The sequence below is a fragment of the Nannospalax galili genome, unplaced genomic scaffold (genome assembly GCF_000622305.1).
Source record: "Nannospalax galili isolate Female #2095 unplaced genomic scaffold, S.galili_v1.0 scaffold907, whole genome shotgun sequence".
Classification (NCBI taxonomy): Eukaryota; Metazoa; Chordata; class Mammalia; order Rodentia; family Spalacidae; genus Nannospalax; species Nannospalax galili.
Genome location: NW_008357958.1, coordinates 1,087,693 through 1,114,407, shown reverse-complemented (window position 1 = coordinate 1,114,407; position 26,715 = coordinate 1,087,693). Strand labels below are relative to the sequence as shown.

General features: G+C 43.5%; 1 protein-coding gene across 6 annotated transcripts in view; it reads left to right on the top strand.

The window, feature by feature from the left end:
- Positions 1-26,715, top strand: part of Pde8b (phosphodiesterase 8B) — a 231,470-nt gene that overhangs the window by 152,791 nt on the left and 51,964 nt on the right. For 4 of the 6 annotated variants that reach the window (XM_008855989.2, XM_017795088.2, XM_008855985.2 and 1 more), the window contains exons 6-10: positions 4,176-4,264; positions 10,700-10,778; positions 14,555-14,695; positions 16,242-16,330; positions 18,421-18,481. In XM_008855989.2, the coding sequence (XP_008854211.2) occupies positions 4,176-4,264; positions 10,700-10,778; positions 14,555-14,695; positions 16,242-16,330; positions 18,421-18,481 (459 nt within the window). The remainder of the gene's footprint in view (positions 1-4,175; positions 4,265-10,699; positions 10,779-14,554; positions 14,696-16,241; positions 16,331-18,420; positions 18,482-26,715) is intronic. The other 2 variants (XM_008855986.2, XM_008855988.2) reach the window with 2 other exon arrangements.

Here is a 26,715-nt window from a genome sequence, read left to right as displayed (position 1 = left end):
GCAATGAACATGTCTAGTTAGCAATATTCCACACTCTTCTAACACTTTTTTCCTGTCTGTCGTCTCTTTTCATGATGGTTGGCATTTAGTTCGGAAAGCTTGCCTTATGTGCAGTGGTTGCCTACTGCATATAATATGGGTACCTAAAAGAAGGCTTCTGAGATTGGGAATGCAGAGTTGCCAGGGGACAGTTGGTGAATAAGCCATGGGGCTGCAATTTGTTTTCTTTACTCATTCATTTTCTGAAAAATAACTAAAATTACTCACAAGTTATCAGTCTTCTGTGTCGTATGGATCTTGCCACTCCACCCCCTCCCAACACTGACTTTTCAAGTGTGAGTCAGGACTCTGAGGGTGGTTGAGGGTTGGCATTCCTGGTTACCTGGAGGATGACTGATGAATGGCCTTGTGATACAGTTGGCTTTATCAATTAGGATCCACTTGGATCTGATGAGTGGCCTTGGAATTCTGCTTTTAGTTCAATGATCTTTCCTCCAGTTGTTCTTGAGATTGATGTTGTTTGGAGGGATAGCTTCTTAACTGGAGTACTGAGATTGCACATCAGTTGACAAGAAAGCCCAGGACAAATAATTGTTCAGTCTTCAGGTACAAATATTCTTAAGAAAACAGAAGTTTGCAGATTTCTTTTACATGTTTTATGACCTGTCCATGCTGTTCTGGAAGGTTTCCTTTCTCCAGGTCTAGATGTATCACACACAGTGAATGAACCCTTATCAGTCCTTATCAGGGATCACCTAGAATTTTGAGTGCTGGGCCTGATCTGATCAAAACCATTTACCAGTTGGGTGAGGGCACGCCCAGTCCCCAGGGCTTCCTCCAAGGGAAGCACACTGCATCTATGATGGCTTTCTCTGTATACTGTGACTCAGGATCAGCTGAGGTAGATCTTTGGGTGGCTATTTTCCTTTTTGGGAGAGGAGCTTGTCTTTGGAAACTCTACCCAACTACGTTCCAGATAGGCCAGCTTTTCTTGCCTTCTGTGAGGCTGTCTCCCTTCCCTGACTTGTTTTGATTATATTAAATCATTTGCTGAGATTCAGCTTTGTGTTGCTAGCAAATGGGCCAACACTTTGGTCTGTGGTCCCTAAGTGGGTATCCAGGGACAAACTGTGCCATCAAATATCCCCTAACAACTCCCTTTGAAGCCTTTGGAGACCTGACTATGCAGCTAATTGTACTGATGCTCAGCTCACACCGAGCTTTGTAGGCACTTCATAGCCAGTGCAGCTCTTCCTACATTAACCTTCGAGTGCCTCTTTTTTTTCAGTCTGAAATAATGCTTATTCATCTCAACAAGTATTTCGGGGGCTCTGACTATGTGCAAGGCAGTGTTTGAGGCATGCTGGGCACATTGCTGCTCTTCTTGGAGAGACTTCCTTGGAGTGGGAAGGGGGAGCTACAGTTTCTTATTTGTCAGGCCCAGTTACAGATGATTTACTTAATTTTTCTCAACATATGAGAAATTTGATATTTCTCCATTTTTGCAGAGGAGGAAACAGGCTCAAAACTACTGAATAGCTTGCAAGTGCTCACATAATAGCAGCAAGCAACTGCATGCTCACTCCTGACTCTATCCTGGGTTCTCCCACAATGTAGTATTTCCCTAAGTGTGCCTTGGAGCACTTGTGTACCACAATCTCCTATGTGTTCCATAAAAATAGGCCTCTGTGATCAAAGAAGTTTAGGGAGTCAGTAAGACTGGATTCTCCTCTTCCCTCTGTGAACCCACAATGTGCCTTAACAGCACTGTCCATTAGTGTGTGGAATGTTCTGAAAGCCCCTGGAGTCGAGAAGCCTGCTAACTCCATGCATCCCAACGTTATCAAAACTTGCTTTTTATCACAGATATTTTCTATGTTTCTACACAGCATCTGCTACCCCCTCAGAACTGTTACTGACTGAGATACAGTTTTTACCCATCTAAAAACTCAAGCTGAACCTAATCTTGTTTAACTTTGCTTTGTAAATAATAGAAAGTATTTCTCTTCTGTGTCTGTTTCTGGCTGCTCCTCTTTCTCAGCCTTTCCCGACTTCTGCTTGGTTTGGTGGGGACCCAGAGGCCAAGGGAAAGTCAGAGGGCCTTGAAGATATTCCCCAGGGAGAGACCATCTACTCCAGATGTGTGGAAGTGTGTGTGTGTGTGTGTATGTGTGTGTGTGAGACAAGAGAGGACAGAGAAACTAACTCTTTCTTCTGCCAACTTGCTTGAAGGAAGTCTAAGAATCAGACCTTCCAGCAGGGTCTGGTGTTCTCCCCTCTGCCTCTCCAGCTATCAGAAAAGCACAGATGTAACTGGGTACTTTGGAATATTTGGGAATTATCTTTTCTTACTTGTTAGTTTGCCAACCATATAAGTTAAAATGTAAGACATTTTCCTCATTCCTAAGTAGAATTGTCCTTAAATCTATTCCTTTGCCGTATTTTACTTCATTTTATTTCTTTTCTCCTCATTTCTCATGAAGTATTAATGTGTTCATATAAGAGAATGCTCCATTTCTTGTATACCCTTCACCAAGTAATGCAGTATATAAGAAAAATAGAAAGAAAATACTCGGATTATTGGGCTTCATCCCCTGAAGTACTCAGTTCTCTGATGAATCACACTGCATTTTCCTTGGCTCTGGTTTTGTTATCTGTTTACTCAGCCACCAAGGTTTTTTTTTTTTTTTTTTTAATATAAGCCCTTTTTTCCTAATTGAAATGAAACTAAATTTTACCATCTTAAAGTGAACAATCCTGTAGCATTTAGAACATTCACAATGTTGTAAAGCCACCCCCTCTATCTAGTTCTAAAGCATTTTCCTCACCCCCAGGTTCCCATTTAAGCATTCACTCCCAGTCCCCCCCACCCCCGCCCCACCTGCTAAGCCTCAGTAACCATCAGTCTGCACTCTGTCAGGTTGACCTAATCCAGATATTTCATATAAATGGCATAATACCGTATATGGCTTTTTGTACCTATCTTCTCTCACTTCATGATCTTGAGGCTTGTGCATGTTGTAACATACATCAGTATTTCATTCCTATCTTGTGCCTGAATAAAATCCTATCTTATGCATGTACCACAATTTATTAATCCATTCATCTGTTTGTGTAGGTTATTTTTATCTCTGAGCTATTGTGAATACAGGTGGTATGGACCTGATACTAGAAATATTTGTTTGAGATACCCATTTCTTCAGTTCTTTTGGTTAAATACTTGGGAGTGGAATTACTGGGTTTAATTTTTTTGAGGAACCCACAAACTGCTTTCCACAGTGACTAAACCATTTCAGATCCCCGTCAGCTATGTACACGGTTTTGATTTGCCACATCCTTACTAGCACTTATTTTCTTCTTTTTCTTTTCAATTATATATCCTAGTAGCTATGAAACTGTGTCTTACTCTGCTTTTAATTTGTGTTTCTTTGGTGTCTAATGAGGTTGGAAATCTTTCACATTTGCTGGCCATTTTGGTATTTTCTTGGAGTAATAGCTACTCAAATCCTTTGCCCGATGTCTTCATTGATTGTCTTTTGTTGAGCTCATGGGTATATTTTAAATTTTTCATTAATTTTTGAGAATTTCATACAATATTCTCCCCACACACACAACTCTTCCCACACCCACCCCCATCTTCTCACCTACCCAACTTTGCGTTTTTTTTTTTTTTTTTTTTTTTTTTTTCCTTCTGTAGAGTCCAGGTAAGCTCACTGATGTCTTAAATGAGCTCTGCCTTGGGCACCGAGAAGACTGAAAAAGAAGCCAAGAACAGTCCCTTCAACCCCAAAAGAGTTAACTGTTAGTGTATTGCAGACTGAACTTACAAGTGATTGTTCAATATGAAGTGCAAATGCAGCCAGAGTGTTTCAGGAGTTCCCACAGTTGGAGAGGCACACTGTGCCCCTGTGTTTGTTTTCCTGTGATTCCTCATAATGAAGTTTATCCCACCTTTGTTATAAAGTGAGCCAAGTGTATTATCTGCTCTGTTGTTTCTCATACATTCAAATAAGCATTTCAGACACCTTGACAACTTTTCTGTTTCATCGTACCTTACCTCAGACATGTCTTACATAATAGAGCTACCCGGGGGTAGGAACAACTGTTAAGTTTCTCTGTCTGACTCTAAGAAATAATTCGAGATGTCTTATGTATTATCTTTGCTTTCTTTTCAGAGATTTATGGAGAATAGCAGCGTAATTGCTTGCTATAATGAACTGATTCAAATAGAACATGGGGAAGTTCGCTCACAGTTCAAATTACGGTAGGTAACAAAGGAAGACTGTCCGTGAGGCTATGATTCTTTAGAAAGTCTTCTCTGTCAACAGGCTGATGGTCACAGATTCTTACCTGATCTCTGGGATTCTGAAGCTGTTAAACAGATAATGGCAGCCAGCCAGCAGCAGTCATAAACTGGGTTTCTTGACATGATGAAATAAATGGAAAATATGTCTTCTTTTGTCAGTATCTTCCACTATTTAGAGCAGTTTTTAAATCATAACCTGGGAAAAGTCATGCTTAATTTTTGCCCTTTCTATTTCTGATTTCCAACTTTTTAATCCTAGTTGGGTTGTTACAGAGGGAGGCACACCAATAGGCATGTTTATTATGCTAACAATAATAATAATAATAATAGTAATAATTTCATGAAGTCTGTTTGTGGCCTCAACATGCATGAAGTATCTTCTAAAAACCAATTTAGGGCTCTTTGCAGGTATGTGGTGCTTTAAGAACAGGTTTCTCACTGGCCCTTGGCTCTGGGTAAGGCTTTCTTGCTGTTGTCTTCTATTTCTATGCTGTCTTGGGCTACCCGGGCCCTAGAGCCTTTCCGGATTGGTTCAGACTCTGCTCTGACTTGCTCTTATGCCCCTGGTTTCTTCAACCTTCCCTCTTCCAGCCAGAGAACATGAATAGGAAAAGTCCCCTCTCTACCCTGTGAAAGGACCAGTCTCTAGCAGCTTTCTGGCAGCCTTCAGGAAAGTCTCTCTCTGGTCAACTGAGGTACCTAAGTTATACCTCATGCCAAGTGCAAACCCCAAAATAGCAAGGATCATACTTTTATCTTCATTCATTTTTGTATCCAAATATGACAAATGGTTTCTTAAAATTAAATTTCCCCCAGTCCCCGGAAAGCAGGATGCATTGTCATAAACCATCAGAGCAGGCCCCTCTGGTCTGGGTAGGTACTTTTTGGTAATTTAGGGAACTATAAGAAATGAAACATCAGAGTAAGCAGTCATTTTATTAGATGGAAAAGTATTTTTTTCTAGAATGTCAGTGGTCATTAAAATGAAGTTCAAATCCAAGTCTAAGCTGAATCCAAGCTGAGTGAAATCTCTGGAACCCATGTGGTGGCAGGAGCAGAAGATTCCCACAAATCATCTTCTGACCCCTGCCATCACTTTAACCTGCTCCAGTAACCCTTCCCCTCTCTTTCTCTCTGATACACACACACACACACACACACAATGCGCGCACACACGCATACATATAACCAGCTGTAATAAATACATGTTTAAAAATTTTGAAGAATGTCATACCCATGAGAATTCTGGTATTTGAGGAATTTGGATATTTCAAAGCTTTTGGAAATAGCACCAAAGACATTGTGAATGTTTAAGTAAGTTAAGTCCCTTAGTTTCTTTGTATTTCCATGTTTATTTGCTTCGGAGAACTTCATAAAAGTTTTCTAGGAAGCAACCTCTTTGCTTCAGTAATTATTGTTTTTAGTAATGTACAGTAAGTGTATCCCTGGGAACCTCTGTCAACCTTAATTGAGGGTAAAACAACTTAGTACTTTTGTTTCAGGTGTTTTTGCAATTAAATAAAAATAGAAAAGAGAGAGTTCATTGTGGTTTAATTCTTTGTTTATTGCTTAGAATAAAAAACAGAGAACCCAACACTTGATTGCTGTGAGGAGTAGCTCCCACATGAGGCTTGAATCGGTGCTTCTGTTTCCTTAGGCAACAATGCACTTGATGGTCCATTATAGATGGTGCCCTGGTGCAGACTCTACAGTAAACATTGGGCACTGGAGTCTTCCATGGGGAAGTTCAGGGCTCTTCGACCATTGTGAGCAGGACGCAAGCAAGCCTGACAATTTGAAATGAACACTCGTGGCAGCCTAGTCCTCAGGTTCATGTGCTCCTGAGAGAGAGCTCCTTAATCTCAGGTGCTGAAGGCTTCTTGTAGTCTCACGGGATTCACAGCTGCATGTTTCCAGGATTCTCATACTGTGTTAGTGCTACTTTCCATTCTCTCCCTGCCTGTGACTGATTGGAGGCATTCAACCCATTGCTAGGGTCATAATGGAAAGGCTTAGGTTTCATGTCAGTCAGTGTGAAGCTGATGAGTGCATTGATCCAGGAAGCAGTGACCTGAGAAGTAGGGCCTGCCTCACCCTTAGCTCCTTGTTGCTTCTCCACCTGCTGACACTGTTGGCTTTTTGCAGGTTCCCCAATCTTACTTGACTTCACTCCCTTTTGGGGATGTGTGCATATACATGGTTTGAATCTCTCCAGGCCTGCAAAATTTGGGCCCAGCAGACATGGGGACAGTAATACAGTGACCTTGCTCCAGCTCTTTAGAGTATTCAGGGACATCTAGAGGACCTACCTGTATCCCATGGCAGACAAGCAACTATGTCATTTGTTAAAGACTGAGAAATGAACTCTTTATTATACAATGCCAGAATAATTGTAGTCTAATTATGTAATGCTTTCCCCTACAATTCCACCCCCAGCTGCAGCTAAATATGTAACATGACTGTCATTCTGTAAGGACACAGTCTGTACTGCAGGATGCTGCCAAATGTTAAAAGTGGACACTTTGTCTACGGTAACCACCTGTACTTAACAAAACAAAACAAAAATATAAATCATTCAGGTCTGATCTGATTGAGCAAAAGATGGGATTTGGTTTTCAGATTCCTCTGTAGAATAACATTTTAAGGACGTAAGCCCTGATCCTGTTTCTGTGTATATTTGGTGAATTTCTCTGCTGAGCAGAGTTCATGAATTGCAGAGTGTTACGGATGATCCAAGACTAAATGGTGACCATTTATCTTTTCTAATGTTCTTGAGCCTCTTTATCTTGAAAAAAATCTGTTATATCTAAGATGAAGACAGTGATTTAGCACCTTACTGGGAATTTCAGCTGAGCAGTTTGTACTAATGCACCTCCAGTGTTTCTTTCAACCATCAGTTAATCTAGGAGTTACACTGAAAACGTTGTTTTACTGCAAATCTTAAGACAGTAGCGGTCTTCAATTTTAGAAATGCTCAAAGCTTCTCATGGCCAAAACTCTACTTTGTGGAACACTACATCGCTCAGTATGAATACATTTGTAGAGCTTTTATCTTCAATGTGTTCTGTGTGGCAGTCACTATGGTGCAGGAGTGGACACAGAGCTGTGAACACTTAAAATAATCAGCACTGCTGCATCCTTGCTGAGGAACAGCTGCCACCAAGCAGCAAGCCCAAGATCCCCTTGTCTGGTCCACAGTCTGCCCTGCCAATTCCGAGCATCTATTTGCGTGTAGACTTAGGTTGAGAATCTTCCCCTTAAAAGTTATCATTATAGCCCTACCCTTGATTAAAGCGCTTCTCTCTCTCTCTCTCTCTCTCTCTCTCTCTCTCTCTCTCTCTCTCTGTGTGTGTGTGTGTGTGTTCTGTGTTTGGGTAGAATCAAGTAACTTTCTAATAGATGCTGGGCATTACATGTCCATCCCAGCCACAATCTAGAGGAAAACAGTGAGAGGCAGGGTGCTCTCCACAACATGACCACAGAGCTGCCTACCACATTGGTGGCAGCAGTAGAGAATCCTGCTTTTCCACCTGCTGCGCTTTGCACCATTGTAGCCATATGCTTTTTGCAGGCTTTCTGCCTGGACCCCTGTGGTAGCTGCCTTTTCCCTCTGAACCTTCACAACCATTAAGAAGGCACTGAAGAAACAGACTATCACCCGTGTTACCCATATTATCTTTCTTTCCCTTATGTTTCTTCTTTCCTGCTATTTTCTAACTTCTAAGCTTAAGGATTAAAAAAATAAAGATATCTGAGATGCAGTTAGTGGTTCCCAAGAATAGAAAATTAATAAGGTTACAGTTCTGCCTGAAGAGTATGAATAATTAATACAAGCAATTAGGTCCCCAAATTCTAGGAGCATGACTCAAATCGATTATCCCATTTTGCTGCAGGTTTATTTAAATAGAACCATCAACCCAAAGAGGTTGAAAAGCCCAAATAAACATCACAGCCAGTTATGCCTGTCGGGAGAGGGTAGGAAGGGAATACTGTGCCGTTCCTGTTCCTTCCAGGATCCTTTCATGTCAACTGTCAGTGTAAGGATTTGGTCTGTCCTGTTGGGCATATCTATTGAAGAGTTTATGCTTGTGGATAATCAGAAATGAATATTTAATAGCTCAATCTAATGCCATGATCTGAGAATTTATATAAGAGCCACCATTTGAATAGACAAAATGATACCGTCTGAAGTATTTGTTTGTACACTTAGTTGAGACATGCAGGCACCTTACAGAAAACACTTATGCAAGAGAGGAATCTGACAAAACGTGTTAATTAGAACCTAATTACCCAGCTCTCAGAGTTGACAAATTATCCCACATAGAGTGTGCTTCTCCACATATCACTTCTGCAAGGCAGTTTGTGCCCAGAACTACTTTCCTATGGAACTGAGCTCAGTCTAGACCAGGTGTCTGGAAAACACTTCTGATAAGCTTGGCTCTTGCTTACCTCTCAAGAGGCAGTGCAGTGATGATGTTAGTGACAATCTTAACATCTTTTTTTATTTTTTATTTGATATAACGTATTTATAAACACAGAGATGGTAATTGGACAGTATACAGTTCAAATTAATTGGTTGGGGGCAATTGAAAGGAAGAAATGGCCTGGAAGGCTCAGGTCTGTCTGTGGAGGCTAGTTCTGTCCTCTCCCCTGCTCACCAGAGGTGTCGGTGCTTGTTTTACCTGCCCTCATGCAGACAGCCTCATCTCTGCAGCCATAGAAGGAAACACCATCCTTCAGGGTGTTGAAGTCCTTCCCGCCACCTGCAGGCCAGTTACCTTGCTGTTACTGAGTAACATTCTTGGTTTGACATTTCAGATAGACTTAGGAGAAAAGATAGGTCGCAGTTTATTTTTCCTTTCACTAAAGACTTTGTAAGCCTTAGAGAAAAAAAAGAATCATTAGTCTATGATCTTACAAATAGTCACAGCCACCACATGTTGGATTCTTCCACAGTATCGTCCAGGCATTTTGAGAGATGCCTATATAAGTTGTCCATCCTCCTGATCATCCTCCTGACAAAGCCCCATGAAATATATATTCTTATAATCATTCTCTAGATGGGGAAACCAAGGACAAAGGCCAAAAGTTGCCCCAATTTCTGTAACTGGAAAAATACAGTGGGGTATTACCCTGTGCTTCTCTGCCTTTTTTCCTAACAGACAAGTCAAAACAGCAGCAAATTACATTCCCTTGATGGGTGGAAAAAAATAGCATGAAAAGAGTTTGCTTTACAGGAAGAAATATCTATCCCACAAATCAATGTTTTGCTTTCTTTTTGTTTTTCTCTTTGTACTGTGTAAGAAAGCCTTCCCGGGGATCCTGTAGACAGCATAAATAGCAGAACTCTAGCTGCATGCTTGCTGTGCTGGATAGTAAATAACTTACTGTATTTGGCGTCGCTTTAGGTTTGTAAGTTAGTTAGAATCATAACCACAACTGGCATTTGGCTTCAAATACTCCAGCTATACAGGGGAGGTTGCAAGAAGAGAGCATGTAGAAGGCTTTACATGTGCAAAGAGGTGGGCAGGGGGATTTCTGCCTGCCATGTCTGCCTGTCTTCAGACCAGTGGTCATTATTGGAAGTAAGGTAGCATCACAGATGTAAGAAAAAAGAAAACAAATGTTTCTGTGTCTGTTGTAAAAGGCCGGAATACCTCAGGGCCAGGTTGGGCTGGGTTAGGGTCTTGATGGGGACTTGACCTTGACCATGACTATGAAGGAAATAGAACTTTACTGACACAGAGCACAAGGGATTTACCAGAAAGTCTTGTTATCTTGTGTCAGTGCTGAAGTTTCATTCAGTGCATGTCACTCAAATTTGGTATGGCCTACCTAATTTGAACTGTAGTGTGTGTGTGTGTGTGTGTGTGTGTGTGTGTTTGTGTCTGTGTCTGTGTCATCTCCTGCTGTTTGTGCAAGTAGTTTGAAAGATTATTTTGTTTATTCAGAGCATAATGTTAACTGTCTTAGTCTGGGCGTCTAACAACCTATCTCAATTTATAAACATCAAACAATTATTGCTCAGTTCTGGAGGCTGGGAAGTGGCGGATTCCGTGTCTCGTGAGAACATGTTCCTCATAGGTAGAATCTTCCTGTGTCTTTATATGGTAAAAGAAACAAGGGAGCTCAGTTGGGCCTATAATTAAGAGCATTAATCTTATTTGTGAGAGTAGAGCTCCCATGGTCCAGTTGCTTCCTTCTTGGTACTACCACATTGGGCATTTTATTGAAATGTAGGAATCTGAGGAGATACTAACAATCAAACTATAGCAATTACAGAAAACATGCTGCTGGTGAATCTCAAATCTGTTTACTTTGCTAAGTTAATAAAGTTCAAATAAACTTATTTTTTTTTTACTAGAAATAACACTAATCTTGTGTATCTTTCAGGGCCTGCAATTCAGTGTTTACAGCATTAGACCACTGTCACGAAGCCATAGAAATAACAAGTGATGACCACGTGATTCAGGTATGGGAAGAAATGCTCCACATCATTAGCATCAAAGTAGAACCTTTCAAGCTCTTGCCGCCCTTTTTTTTCAAATACTTTTCCATCATTCTCACATATTATCATATTTTCTTTGAAGAAAGAAAAATAAAAATATGCAAAGAATACAGAGAGACTTAAGAATAAATATTCAAAGAGGAGTACAGACTATTAATTCCAATCAGTACTTGTTATTTCTTTGATAGAGGTGGGGGGAATATCTTTGGACCATCTGTAAAGATAGTATTTATGCAGAAGTAAAGCAGAATTGTAGAGCAAATGCTTATAAAAGTCTATCAGAATAGAATATTTCAAAAATATTTATTGCCTACAGTTGGTATTCTACTACAGGGCATCCCTATCTAATGTCATCTTTCTGAAGAAATGTGTTCATAGGCAAACCTTTATTTGCCCTTAAAGAATACTCTGAAGTATACGGCTCAGCTGATGTACAGTGTCACTGAAGAGTGCTTGATTTCATTAATGGAGCAGGACGGACAGTGACCAGCACACCACTGGCCCCCACAGCATGAGCCTGTCTTTGTACCTCTGATGTCCCCAGTGTACACACAGACAAGCCTTGCTCTTGTTACCAGTTGGTGACATCACTAGCCCACCACACTTCTCCATTACAGGCACTTTCTTTAGGTTATCTCACTTATTATGTATCCTATGAAAGGCATTGCTGCCCAGCAGAGTCAAGGAACTTATTCAAGGAAAGGCCCAGCAGTAAGCACAGAAATGGAAATATGTAGCTATGTGTTTTGAACTCCCAAGCCTTCCTGCCTGGCTCCATTTGGTGCTATAATTTAGAATTTGTTTTACTTACTGTCCCTTGAAGTGGAACTGAAGGCTGCCAAATATTGCTGGTTTTTTCTGGTCCTTCTGCCTGCTGCTCTGCCTCTTAAATCACATAGAAAGCCAGACACAAGCCCCATGCTACATGCAGACGTGAGCCTTCAGTTCTCATAAGGCACAGTGGGAGGCTGGGTTGTGATTTGAGTACCAACAAGGAGAGACCCTGCCCTCTCCATGCTCTCTCCACCTTGAGCAGGAACTGAGTCCTTTATCTTGTGGCCAGCAATTGGCAGTTAGCAAACCTGAATCCCTGGGAAGAGTAATGTGGTGATGGGGTCACATGGCATAAATCACTACCCCAAGCCTCTTCCTTGGATAGAAAGAAATGGGTGTGAGGACAGTTGTTGCCCAGAGGAGAAGTTGCTACATTGAAAGGGAAACTTGGATTCTGGAATAAGATGTGCCAGCAAGAGGAAAGAGGGAGAGGTGGAACAGAGGATATTATGTGGAAGGGGATAATCATATGACCTTGGCCTAGAGATTTCAGGGTGACCATCATGGACAGGATATTTTATATATGCTCTTACTTGGCACCAGTGTCCTTGGGACACTTGAACAGAATAGCCATGTGTCTGTATAGGTCCAGCCCTTAGAGCCTAGGTGGCACACTTAAATTTTAGGAGCAGCATCTTATCTATCAATATGCCTGTCCTTGCCCCCTCTATGTCTCCATCTACCTAAACTATCTCTCTGTATTTGCTCTGAAAACACTTGTGTGGGCTTCCCATATGCCAGGCACAGTTAGCATGTTACACCACTCACTAACCCCTTCAAGCAATCCTGGGAGCCAGGTAGAAGTAGCATTGTAGCTGTCTTACAGGCAAGAAAAAACAACAACAACAACAACAACAAAAAAAAAACCAGAAGAGCAGAGAACCGGGGTCATTTTCCAGCAGTTATGTAGCTAGCAGTTGGCGGAGTCAGGATTTGAGCTTAGGTGCCTTTGCTCTGAAGTCATGTCTCTGAGCCTGCTGGATTCTGAGGTTCTAGGATCCCTGACCTTAAAAAGAGCCATAACTATTACTCGTATTTACAGAATGGGGAAATCAACCCCACGTGAAAATGCAGCAGACAGCCAACAGATCAGCAAAATGATAGAGTCTCTAGGTACCTATTTACTCCTAGGATGTTTACTATATAGTGTGTATCCAAGGATATCTACAAAACAATCTGTGCCCTCAAGATTTCCAGTGTCCTATGAAAGAGAAAAAATAGAACTGTAATTCATTAGAATTCATTAGAATTTTCTGCACAGAAGTATATGGGAGCTCTTAGGAATGGCACCAATTCAGACTGGGTAGAGGTCAAGGAAAGCTTTCTGGAGGGGAGAGAGATGCATTGGAGTTAGTGAGGCAGAAATGAGGGAGGGCTGTCTAAGCAGACAGAGCATGTATGGAAAGACTCAGAGGGAGATGTGCTGGCAGCCCCGCCATGCTGGAAGTGATAGCCTCCCATGCCCAGGGATGGCCCATGGAAGTGCCGGACTGGGAGGGATCTGGGGATCGTAAGGATGGTGTCAGGACTCTCTCTTCCTTCAGCTACTTCCTTAGGGCCTGAGAGCCAGAATCTCTTCAGCTCCTAGGGATGACTGTGCACATAGAAACTTTGCTCAAAAGGGACTAGCTCCCCAGTGTCCCTGCATCACCAAGTCTGACAGAGCACCCCAGCTAAGGAGGAGAGTGAGTAGAGTTTGAGAGAATGTTTCTGAGGCAGAAGATGGACATTTTGCTCAAAGAAACTGGTGACCCAGGTGCAGCATGCTCACATTTCCCCCACATTTTGCACCACTTGGTCCCTTCTCTCAGCTACTCACCTGATGACAGCATTCTTTAAAAAGAAATTAAGGAGCTGGAGAGATGGCTCAGTGGTTTAGAGCATTGGCTGCTCTTACAGAGGACCTGGGTTGAGTTCCCAGCACCCACACGGTGGCTAACAACCGTCTGTAAGTCCAGTTCCAGGGGTTCCGACACCCTCTTCTGACCTCCGTGAGCATTGCATGACATGGTTGCACCTAACACGCAGGTATTACACTCATACACATCAAATAAAAATAATAAAGAAAAAAGAAAAAGAGATTGGTGGGGGAAGACAAGAACTGGAATCAGAGAAGGCAATAGCTACAATTTCCAGGACTTCCTGCCCTGCAGAATTTTGTGAAAAAAAACCCCTCTGAATCTGCTGATCTCCCAGTTCCCTGCGGGCATCCTCCCTCATTGTCTATCCTTCACCCGTCTCTGAAGGGCTGAGGCATGTCCACATGGGTTAACTGCATTTATTAATCACTTTAGGTCAAAGTGGTCCCAATCATAATATTGATTAATAGGTCAGGGCAAGTGAAAAGACACATGAGATCAGATAGCTGCCTTGCACAAGTGTGACTAACAGAAGCTGTGATCTATTGACATGAGTGTTCGTTTGCTTCTTTGTTATTTAGTGGTGCTGGGAATCCTACTCAGGGCCTCACACAAGCCAGGCAAACACTCTACCACCGAGCCTTATTTAGTGGTGCTGGGAATCCTACTCAGGCCCTCACACAAGCTAGGCAAATGCTCTACCGCTGAGCTACAACCCCAGCTGTATTCCTGTTTCTGTTTCCTTGAGTTTTTCTTACTTCATACAGCGACAGAGAGTGAATAAGGTCCACCAGAGGTGGACTTCCTGCTCATTTTATTCTTTTCTTGCTGAAGTTTCTTTCAGTTTCTCACTGAGGACAGGGTGAGAATAAAGTGCATGGATACATTGTAATACACGTGGGGCTGTTGTCCCAGTGGGATGAGGAAGGCGGAGCCTGGTGACACCTGTGTTAGAGAACATTGTCCTGGGGAGCTGTTGCTCTGTGCTCCTGTGTCCCCACAGTCTCTCTGCGGGGCACTCTGATCTGTAACCCCTCCTGCTCACAGTATGTCAATCCTGCCTTTGAGAGGATGATGGGCTACCACAAAGGGGAACTTCTGGGGAAAGAACTTGCCGACCTACCTAAGAGCGACAAGAACCGGGCAGACCTCCTGGACACCATCAATACGTGCATCAAGAAGGGAAAGGTGGGTGGAACTGACAAACCCACCTGTATACCCCTCCCTCAATGCTTTTGTTCCTGGAAGTTTTGGTGTCCTTCCTTAAAATCAGCTTATTTAATAACATCATGCTTTAGTGAAAAATTTTTGATGTTTATAAAAAGAGTCGATAGGTTAATTTTAGATCCCAACAGGATGACACAGGAGTTGATGGTTTTATGGAAGGACACTTGCCCACTGCGTGATCATGTCCCACCTGTCGTTGCTGCCATGTTGTGTCTCTGTGCAGGGCTCTACCCCAGATAGCTGCTGTACAATATTCATTTTGTCAGTGTTTAGGGCCAGGGCAGGAGTGCTAGGAGGACTTAATCCATACTGCGTGGTGGGCTCTGTTTATTTGGTCAAGTATCTTCAGATTTCTCTTCATCATGGCTGTCCATATCCATGGGTAGCTCTCTTCTCCTGCCCCCGACCCCCAGTGCTCTCTGCTTCTTCTGAAGAGATGAAGGCACAGTGGAGGTGCAAGAGAAATGTCCTAAGTAACCCGTTGTCTCCTCCAGGGGAACCTTTGCCCTCAGAGCTGGAATGGCCTGTGTGCTTCCTCCTAAGCATTCTTAATGCTTCCTCACACGTTTTTGCTTCCATTTTCCTTTCTCTGCTGCACAGTAGTTAATCATTGTATTAATTGGAAAGGGGAATATTTATAGGGAGAAATAAACTTTTATTATAAAGATGTCCATTTTTTTAGTGGAACCAGAAGACTTGAAAAGGAAACAAGTTGTTATAAACTACTCCCCCACCCCACAATTTTTTTTTGACAAAAGACACCAGCAATATGTGGCAGCCCCAAAGGGTACACTCTTCATCCACATCATATATGAGACAGAGGGCGAGATATGGTTGCAGAGAACCTAGACTTCTGAGTTATCCACTCCCTTCCAGAAACAGGGTAGGTACCTCAGGGTCCCCTACTCTGAGGCCACCTGGCTCTTTATTCCGGCCCTGAGCCTCAGGATTCCAAGGCAGCAGGAATCTCCACTTCCCCCTTGCCATCATCTGTGGAAAGCCAAGGAGCCATAGTAACTCCCAAGAAGCCTTGGCTGGGAGGCCTCTTGGAAGCTGGGGTGCTTCAGGAAGAGTTAAGGAAACAGAAAATCATAAGTACATCCTTTGCTTCACAGTATGGACAAGGTAGCTGGAGTCTCTGAGCCTCAGTTTGCCCATCTGTAAATTAAGGTTGGGGATATCAGGCTCACGGGTTGTTGTGAAGGTTTTGAGAGTGGCTTCTCAAATCTGGTGCCATGGCATTCAGAGGACTGAAAAGGGAATTCCAGCTGGTAGTCAGGTGTTCTGGAACCCAGGTCAGGCAACCTGACAATAGACACATTGGCTTGGTTGTCTTACATATATGCCCTGTGACTATGTTAGCATCACACTAGGTACAACTATACAGCAGTTTTGTGAAATGTAATGAAAGTCTGTGGGAAGGTTCTAACTCAGCCTGTGAAGACCCAGTGTGGGAGCAGCTGTGGCCTCAACTGAAGGATCTTAAGAGCTCTCTTTGTCCATGTAGGAGTGGCAGGGGGTTTACTATGCCAGACGGAAATCCGGGGACAGCATCCAACAGCACGTGAAGATCACCCCAGTGATTGGCCAAGGAGGGTGAGAGCGAACTCTTCCACTCTTTCAGCTGCAGATATGGACTCAGGCCCTCATGGGCATTAGGCTGCCACACTGAGATATAATTCTAAGCCTTAGATCTACACAGGCAGTACGGTGTGCCATGTTTTACTTGCCTCCACCTGGCTAGCAGCAACCCCCAGACATGGTTTCCCTTCCCAGTCTCCTGTTCATGGTCTTTCATGGAGCATCAGCCCCACTCCCCAAATATGCCTACCTACACTCAGTCATGCATCGGCCCCTGGTTCTTAGCATCTCTGAGAGGCTCAAGTCCAGGCTGTATCTCCCTTTGACAAGTGATCTCCAGTCCTGGCTTCCAGCCTCTGCCCTCAGCCTACTGGGTGTCAGCTTGCTTTATTTGAGGCCACTGGTTTGCTCCAGGCTGACTCTGGGCTTGTTCTGCAAGAGCTCAGAGAGCCATAGAGGGCACCAACCTGTAACAGAAGGGTTCTGACCAGGAGCCAGGGGTATCTGATTAGAGAGGCATGTGGGGAGTGGCTCTTGGTGGAGAAATAAGGAAAACATGATTCCTTTTCTTCCCTTAGTTAAATTTTGAATGAAGGCCCACAAGGCCAGATGGAGCCCCTAGCAGTATCTCCCTGGTGACCCTTGTGAACCAAAATGAAGGTCAACACTACTTGATGGTTGGACCTTGTAAGGGATACATGATGTATGGCATTTGAGGAGGGGACAAGATAACAGTTATCATACCAATACCTGGGACCAGGAGTCCCATGTGTGGTTCTCAGAACTGCCCAAGTTCCTTTCAGATTATCATGTGCTTAGGAAGCAGACATTTCATATAATCACCAATCTATTTGAGGGTTGTTTATTTTCTATTTTCCTTGCTGGATTGGTAGAAAAATTGCTCTCCAGTCAGTTCAGAGGCCACTGTCTAGTGTTCCATGAATTTTTTAATTTGTGTCTCTCCTCTGGCTAGCCTCTAGGGGTTGTAGGCACTGATAGGCTCCTAACCAAGGGTCACCCACCATTAGGAGAAGCTGCTCCCCTTCCTGACAGACAACACCTCAGCTTGGCCAGTCCACCAGTAGCCAGTGCAGAGCCACAGGAAGAAGGCAGTGCCCGAAGCTGTCACATTGTCCTTAAAGTCATCCTTAGACTGTCTTCTTGGAAAATTGCGTGTGTGACTAGAATCAGTGGGTAACCAAAGCAGAAGACACGTGCTATTGCCTGGTAATTTCTGTCAGAATACATTTTTCTGATTTGACAGATAAGAGAAATAAGTTCTTTTATCCAGACACGATTTCCAGTGTTATTTCCCCTAATTGTAGGCAGTGAGCTCTCAGAAGCAATTCTGATTAAAAATAGGGAAATTTTACCCCTTCCTGCTTGAGTGATATTCATTATAGACTCACCAGTAATTTTCTATGTTCTCTTCAGAGAACCCTCCAGGGTAAAGTAAACCAGGAAGAAAAAGAGTGACAAGAGGCAGAGATGGGGAGGGAGAGGTGCCCCAAGGGCTTCTGGGGGTACAGTCTTACATGTTATTCAGTTCATAACTTTACGCCCAGGAGGAAATCTACCTTGAGCTGACTTTTGCACAGGGCTGGAGCATCTGACATCTTTTGCTCAGTTTCCCTTGTGGTAATAAGTAAAACCACAGGCTAAGTCTCAGAATTCAGCCCTTGACCTAGAATTAAGAGAACGTCATCTCTATGAGGATCACAGTGTGCAAGAATATGGGAAGCTTAATACAAACACAGCAACTGATGAAATTTAATCAATGCACAAATGAGTCTTTTGCTTTTCATATAAGCAGTGAAGTCTTTGTGGTGGTGGAATGAAAGCCAATTTATCTCCGGTAGCACTTCAACCTCTCTCTGAAGATATCTAGGATCCAGATTTCAGGAGGTGGTTGCAAAATGAAAGGCCCATTAGGAAAGTGTAGCAGTAGCAGCCAGGATCGCAAGGAGGAAAGTGAGTTTTCTGTAGCTAAATCTGCCCTAGGAAGAGCCCGGGAGTTTGACTTTAAGAAGATTCTGTTTTCATGTGTTGACTTGTTGAATCCTCGCCTATCTGACTCACTAATCGCTGATTGTTTATGTTATTAGGAAAATTAGGCATTTTGTCTCCCTCAAGAAGCTGTGTTGTACCACTGACAATAATAAGCAGGTACAGTATTCAGCTTCGCCACCGCCTTGTCAGCTTGGCCGTGTTGCATTCTCACCACTGTTCTCGCTTGTCTTCTCTCCATATCTTACTGTAGCTGCCAGCTAAAAAGGCTTATGGGAAGATTGGGCACCTCTGGCAGATATTGTTTCAGTTCTCCTGCAAGCCTATCTTACTTATTGGGATGTGCCTCAGTCATGCTGTGTCTCGTGGTTGTGTCCAGGCTAATACGTGAAACCAAAACAACCAAACCAAAACAAACATCAAACAAACAAGCAAAAAGCCTCAATTTCCCATCTCAATTTCTTAAGCAGAAGAAAAGTATATATCCATTTGAGCATTTCAGTCCTCCAGCTCATATCCAAAATAAGAATCATTCCAAATTAGTACTGTTTTTTTTCTTACCATTGCATCATATAGAGCAATTCATTTTGAAGGCTTGCTTCCGAAGTAACAGAATCTTCACAAGTTGCTAGATTTAAGAATTTCTAAGGTAGTTTTGTAATATACAATGGGTGTTTGCGGTGTTTTATGTGATTTATAGTTTTACTATTTGACCCTGTAGATTTTCATCTCATACTTTATAATTTGTGGATAAAAACATATGCAATAAACATAATTATGAATGAGTGACTTTTGAAATGTGAAATATGACCTTTGACTTTGATGAAGATTTTTTTAAACGGACAGTGTCTCTTAGGGCTTGCAAAGACGCTTGAAGCATAATCCATCCTTGTCACACATAGTGGGGTCTATGAAGGGCAGGATGAGGTGTGTCCTGTCCAGGTGAGGAACTGGACTGAGAGAGTGGGGCAGGAACCACCACCCCCCCCCGGCTCCCACACGCCCCACCACGCTCCTCCAAGAGAGGCGAGTTTCAGCAGAGCAGAAATGCTGGGCCTAGCGAGCCTCACAGAGCCTCCAGATGTCAAAAGTATCCTTGGTCATATGCTTATTTATAAGACTGAGTCCAACCTAAAATGCTTCCTTCACCACTGAGAATTTAATCTAGGATCAGGAAATTTCTCTTAATACCACAGAGTCACGCAGAGAGGCAAGACCTTGGAGACAAAGGAAAGGAAGGGGATGGACTTTCATAGGGGAAAAAAAAATCAAACAGCCACGTTGAGACCCAGAAAGAAGAATGAGGTCTGCATGAGAGGTGGCATAGGCAGATGCAGAGGGACAAGGAATCCTGATGTCTGTTTAGAGACTGAGTTCTGTATATAAGTGGTACAAACCACCACTTCCAGGCAGTGGCTCCACAGAAGAGGACAGACTAACTTAGCCTTATTCGTTCTCATGCCCGAAATTAAGCAAGTACAGCTGCGACTGAAATCAAGCATGCTGTCCCCCAGCTGAAGCCTGGCCACGGCTCCAGGCTGGGTTCTGTGGCACTGCTTTCTGGGGTCCAGGACTGACATCAAGATCAGCTCCTGGGCTTGCATTTTAATAAGGAATGGAGCTGGAAGCCAGGCACCTCACTTTGGATCCCCTTACTCCCCTCATTTCCATCTTTCCCTTTAATGAAGGGAACCTCCAGTGTCTTTGTCACCAGTCCCTGTACCGCCACATGCCCAAGTCCTGCTGGTCCTTCACAGTCCAGCCCAAGAAGCATAAGTTAGCACTTTTTTCCCCAGACCCCCAAAGCCCCTTTACTTTGAGCCCTCCCCCATTGTCATAGTTGTCTGTATGCTAAATTGCCCGGCCCTGTCTAGCAGAGTCATCAGGCTTTGTGTGCTTACTTACTGGGCACATAGTAGGTCTGGGGCTGTTAGTTAGCTTGAAGTAGGGTGTCTCAGTCCCAGCCTCCTCTGAACCCTCCCTGCTGCCCATGGGGTGTGGATAGGCTGTTAGCACAGGATACTAGGACACAGGAGCCAGAGGCCGCCTCTTCTTTTCTGCAGCTCTAAATAGAAACCCCTTTGCTGCCATGAATCAGTTGCTGTTCTGAGAAGAGTGGAAATGCAGAGCTTGGATCCCCTGAGCCATTGACGTCAACTAATGGTGCTGCACAGGCCTAAGAGACTCTTAGATTTTCCAATAATAAAGCATCTTGTCCCTCTGGCTGGCTGCAGTGCTTTTCCTCCTCCCCAAAGAAGGCTGAAGCCGAGGGGATGGCTCCAGGCTGGGGAGGGGCTCCTGGAGCAGAGCAGCCTGTCTGCAGGCATTTGTTCCAACGCACTCCTTTCTGGGGTCCAGCCCTGACGTCAGAAACGACCCATGGGCTTGCATCTAAACAAGGAATGGAGCTGTAAACCAGACAGTTCACTCCGTTCATGTTTGTCATCAGCAAAGATCTCTTTACATCTGTGAGCTCTGGAGCTTTCTGCCATGAGGCTGGGAATGCTCAGGGAGGTTTGCCTGCTGCAAACACTGCTGTCCACTACACACTCTCCTGAGCTCTCCAGACACCTGTTCAGTGCTGGCGTCTAGAAGCCATGGGTCACAGACAGGTAAATAGATTAAACAGTGTATCCCGGGGAAGGGCAAACTGAGACTGGACAGGCACCAAACCCTGGGTCTGGGGAGGCTGGGGATTTGGAGGTATCATCTAGGATGCCACAGCCAACTGCAGCCAGCAGGCTGGAGATGGCCTGCCTGATAAATACAGCTTTGTTGGCACATGGCCATGCTCTCTGCCCATGCTTTTACATGTAGCAGAATAGAGCAACTACCACAGAGGACCCAGAGCAGGGGGGAGGCTTCAGAACTCCATTGACCCCTTCCTCAGCCTCCCTATAAGATACTCTCTTGTTTCTACCTGCCTAACCTCTGAATGGAGAGCAGCTATTGAAGCCAGTGAGCGAGGCCTCTTGGGGAGCCAGGCTTCTTCCACTGCAGCCTGACACCAGCCTGAACACTGGCATGTGGCAGTCAGTGTTAACAGCACATCACAGGGGCAGAAATGGGAGCTGAGGTGGTCGAACCTATGATGAAATCTTACTTTGAAGCACAAATTTTGGGGAGGCTTTGTTAGAACTGTGAAGTCAGTACATCTCTGGAGTGATCTCCAAAGTGAATGACTTCTAGACTCAGCATCAACAATTAGCCATGGCTGCTGGCTAACTGACTATTAGTCCATGATCAGGGTTTGTTCTGGGGTAAGAAATAAAAAAAAAAAAAAAAAAAAAAAAAAAAAAAAAAGACTGTCTTAAATATCCTTCCCACCACCAGGCCTCTCCCTCTGAATTATGGTTCCACGTGGCGTCTTGATCCATCTATACATAGCTGTTACACGTTTTAGATAGTGCTACAAAGAATATTAGCTCAAAGTGTGACTTCTTACAATTAAGGGAAAAAAAAAGCTCCTGTGATTAAAAATGTGAGCAGTGCCTCTGAAAGTGGCTGTTCACACTGAGTGTGTGTTCTGTTACTGATAGACTGTGGCAGAGTTTGTTCATAGGCATTCAGCTCACAGCAGGTGAAATATTTGTTGTTGATACATTCAATAAAGCCACTAAGTCAATGAAATCCACAGCTTTCATACATATTTACACAAAACTATTTAAGGAAAGCCCTCAGATATTGGAAAACCACATTCCCCACCCCCCACCCCCGAGAAGTCACATTTTGAATAGGCAAATCCTGAGGAGATGTAAGTGGAGCATCTGCTCGGTGAGAGGTGATGAGGGTACAAGTTCACAGGGATTATGGCAGGAAAAGGAGACAGGAGGACTCTGACAGGACAGTGGTAGGATTGTCACTTCATAGGAAGGTCCTGGCTCAGTAGGAGAGACAGTTTCAGTCTGCTGGCATTGGTGACTGATAAAGCAGATCTCGACAGACTTCAGTGGTCTGATACTTGGCGAAGAGGAGGGTAAACTGAAGACATTCCAGGCCCGGGTACCTACGCTGAGCTCAGACGTTCTCTGTGCTGGCAGGAAAACTCAGCCTTCATGGCTAGCTGGGCAGCAGGCCCAGGACTGGCTACTCTGAACAGCAACGGGACTCTTTTGTCCTCTGTTCTCTTTTCACATCCTCTCTGCCACATCACTACATGTTTCAGGGCACTTGGACTGTGGAGGAAGATGAGGGAAAGACAGGAGAGGTAGCTGTGAGTCTGAACAGGAAATAAAGTTTCCCTTTGTAGGAATCCATTCATGGCCCAATAACACACTGCTGGGAGGTTCTTAAACTAAGCCTTGGTAGTGGAGGTCCAAGCATGGGGGAAGGTATGATGGGTTTAGTAGTGAGTAGGAAACAGATGTGAGTGAGCTATCTTATAAAATTAATGTTCTCTGTTTATCTTGAATGCATTTATAACAACTAAGACTTAGAGAGATGAGACTGTGTTAGTGTTTGGAGAGGAGGGTCTTTGCTCCAAAATTTAACTTAAATTTCAAGGACTGCACTTTATATAGTATGTGTCGTTTAAACCATTATTTATATTTGCACTCATTTGGAGACTTGTCTAATAGATCCCAAGAGATTTTTACATTGCCCAAGATCTGACTTCTTTATGAAGGAAAGTTGGACTTTATTAAGATTTTAATATAGATTTGAGCACAGGTATTAAGAAAGAGAAAGACAGGAAGAAATAAAGAAGAAAGAAAGAAAGAGTGATGGATTAAAGAAAGGGAGGGGGAAGGAGGGAGGGAGGGAGGGGAGAAGGCAAGGAGTGGGGAGAAGGAAGGGAGGGGAGGGAGGGAGGGAGGGCACTAAGGCAAGGCAAGGGTGGGTACCAGGTTCTCAAGACAACTGCCAAGACCTGAGTGAAAGTTTTCTTCACTAACATTTATATAATATTGGTATCATCACTCCCTGGAACTTTTTATTCTTACAAATCAACTGCTGGTAATGTGTAAGGAGTTCATTCTCTTCATGGAAAGAACTGCTGGGTTTGGACCTTTGGTTCAGCCTGAGCTGAGCAGTCATTCTCCATTTAGCGAGCAGCAGTGGCCTCTAGGTACTTTGTCCCAGTGGAAGGTACAGGGTGGATGGGGTTGAAGTCACTGTGTCTGTCCTGTCATCCCTGGCTTATCTAGAGGGATCCTGTCTACTCAGTTACCTGCACTCTAAACCAAGAAACACCTTTAGCACTCTTGCGTTTTTCTGTCTCCGCATCCTTTGTCACAGCTCTTGACTCCACATGTCCTGTTCTTCCGTTGCCACTTTGGGCGGGCTTAGCAGGACCTGCAGCTGTCGGCAGCAGCCTTCTGTCTGCCCTCAGCCTCCATGTAGTGTGTGCTGGAGCTAGCTCATTTCAAATGGTGAAAAGTACTGATTCGTTAACTTTCTAGAATTCTGTGAGTTGGTTTTGGGGCCAACCATTATAAAAACTTAGAGCGAGGGGTCAAAAAGATGGCTTAGCAGTTAAGGTGCTTTGCTGCCAACCCTGATGATCTGAATTCAATCCCTAAGACCTACATAATGGAAGGAGAGCAGTGACTCCCTCAAGTTGCCCTCTGATCTCCACTGTGGATGCACAAAATGTACACAAATGAACAGCAGTGTAAAATAATTAGGTATAGGTACAGTTGCATGTAGTCCTTGCTACTTGGGAAACTGAGGCAGGAGGATCACTTGAGCACAGGAGTTCAGAGCCAGCTTGGGCAACATTGTGAGACATTGTCTCTTGAAAATAAGTTAATAAGCATGAAATTAAACAAATTTTATTTTTAAAAAGTAATCAGTGCTCAAAGTCCATCACTTCGAAGTCCATCACTTCGAAAGCATGTTTCTGTGTCCTGTTATACTCAATACTTTTGATTATGCACTTCCACCTCATCATTATTATGGAAAGGCCACGTGAAGTAATGGCACCCCACGTCAGTGATGCCACATATGCCCTATGCACAGCTTCAAACAGCCACAGGGAGAGTATTTATAACCCAAAGAAATCAGCAAATGCTACAAAACAGGATTTATCTTTTTGGTTGATTTTCTAGACTTGAGAAATTATGGAGAAAATATTAATAATACATAATAAACTTAAATGTCATATCTACCAGCTTCACTGTGAATAGTTCAGAAATTGAAGAACTATTCCCTCAATATTAAAAACTAGTTTTTGATTTAAAAAGTTCACATCGTTCACAAGTGAGTAAAATTCCTACATGATCTTTATTTTACCTTATGTTCTTTTATTTTTCTTTTTAGTACAAATGGGGTTCTGAGTCAGGGCTTCACTGCCTGTCATGGTGGCCTAAAACTCACTGTGTAGTCCAGGCTGGTTTGAACTTGCAATTCTCCTAGCTCTGCCTTTGAAATGCTGGGATTTCAGATGAGTGCCATCACACCTCATTCTTATTTTTTGTTAATATTTGACTTATTTTTATTTGATGTATCTGAGTGTATTGCCTGCATGCATGTACATGTACCTGTTGTGCAGTGTCCACAGAGGTTAGAAGAGGGCATTGGATCTCCTGGAACTGGAGTTATGGACAGTTGTTAACCATCATGTGGGTGCTGGGAACCGAGCCCAGGTCCTCTGAAAGAGCAGTCAATGCTCTTAATTGCTGAGCCATCTCTCCAGCCCCCCTGGTTCTTAGTCTTAATGGGAATGAAAATATCAGCTAACGCTCATACAGAAACTCTGCTCATTCACCCACTGCAAACCAACAGTTGATCACAGGTAAAAGAAGCCAGAAAAAAAAATCAATCACAGCATTTTATGAGAACCAATTAGCTATATAAAATTTTCAGTAAATAGTATTTTATGTTTTCATATTATTTAGTAATTGTGTGTTACACATCTTTTAAATCAGGGCCTGGAAAATACCTAACTACTCAATTCAGCTCCGCCATTGAGGTCAAAAAGCCATCACAGGCTGCAACAAATGGACAAGGTTGTGTTATAGAACAGTTCTTTTACAAAAGCAGGTAGCCAGTTTCCGAGTCAGAGTTTATTAACTTTCACTTAACAGACTTATATGCAGGCACCTATGCATTTTGCAGTAAGTGTATGGTTAAGCATTGTCCTGCACACTATAGGTTATCATCCTACCCAGTTCCCAGTTCTCAAATGGAAGACACTAAGTCTCCTCACCATCTAGGAAGCAACCATAGGCCTGGTTAAGAGAATAAGCCTGTCTGCTGATTGGCAAACACTGGAGTCACCTGAGGAAAAGGGAACCTCAGGGGAGAAATTTCCTCCGTCCTATGGCCTGTGGTTATGTCTGTGAGGCGTTTTCATCATTGCTAATTGAAGTAGGAGGGCCCAGCCCATTGTGAACAGTGCCATCCCTGGGCTCATAGGCCTGGGCTGTATAAGAAAAGTAACTGAGCAAGCCAGAGGAAGCAAGCCAGTAAGCAGCATTCTCTGTGGTCCCTGCTCAGTTCTTACTCCAGGTTCCTGTCCTGAGCTCCTGTCCTGACTTCCCTCGACAATGGACTGTCACTTGAAAGAATAAGATGAAATAAGCCTTTTCCTCCTCAAGCTGGTTTTGGTCAGTGTTTTATCACAGCAACAGAAAAATAACTCACACAGCCTGCCTGCCCGACTCTGTCCCTGCCACTTGGTAGATCCCTAGGTCCCTGTTTCCTGCTGTGACTGAATTCACTGATTTGATGACTAAGGACTTTGAGGTGCTCATACTTACCCATCTATCTGAGAAGACAGGTCATGTTTTAAGACTTGTTGCCCTTTTTCTACCAGTGTTTGGTTGTCATGTATCAACTCCTGTCATCTTTATCACAATCCCATAGGGGATACTGTGAGCCCTTTAGACAGATGAGGAAACTGGGGCTTAGAGCACTCAAGAAATCTATCCAGGTGTCATGTAGAGTATATAACCAAAGCTAGGATTCAAACCCAAAGTAGTCTGTAGGATGACTGTAAAAGAAATACAAGTGCCTGTTTGGAGCCTTCATAGTGAGCAGTTACCCCTATTAGGGAAGCAGAAGATGACTTCACAGAAAAGATGTTAACTGAGATGGGTGTGAAGGGTGGTTGGAATGTGTCCTTCTAGGGAGGGGATTCCCTATAGACACCAGAAGGAGAGTGTGACACCCCTTGGCTGGATCCATTGCTATGGTGAATGTAGGGGGTTAAGAGCTGTGAGTGCACTTGGGTCCTAACCTGGGACTGCCCACTGCATTGCCAGTCCTGTACATGCCCTGCTCTAGGGGATCATGGTCACAGCCATCACTGGATTTTGAGACTAAAGTACATCACCATGTAGATAAAGCCCTGGCTCTGTGCTGTGCCTAAAATTGTTGTTGCCAAGCAGTATTGAGATACAGAAGGCCGAGAGAGTGAGTTAGCTAAATGTCCACAGAGGCCTCTCTGAGGG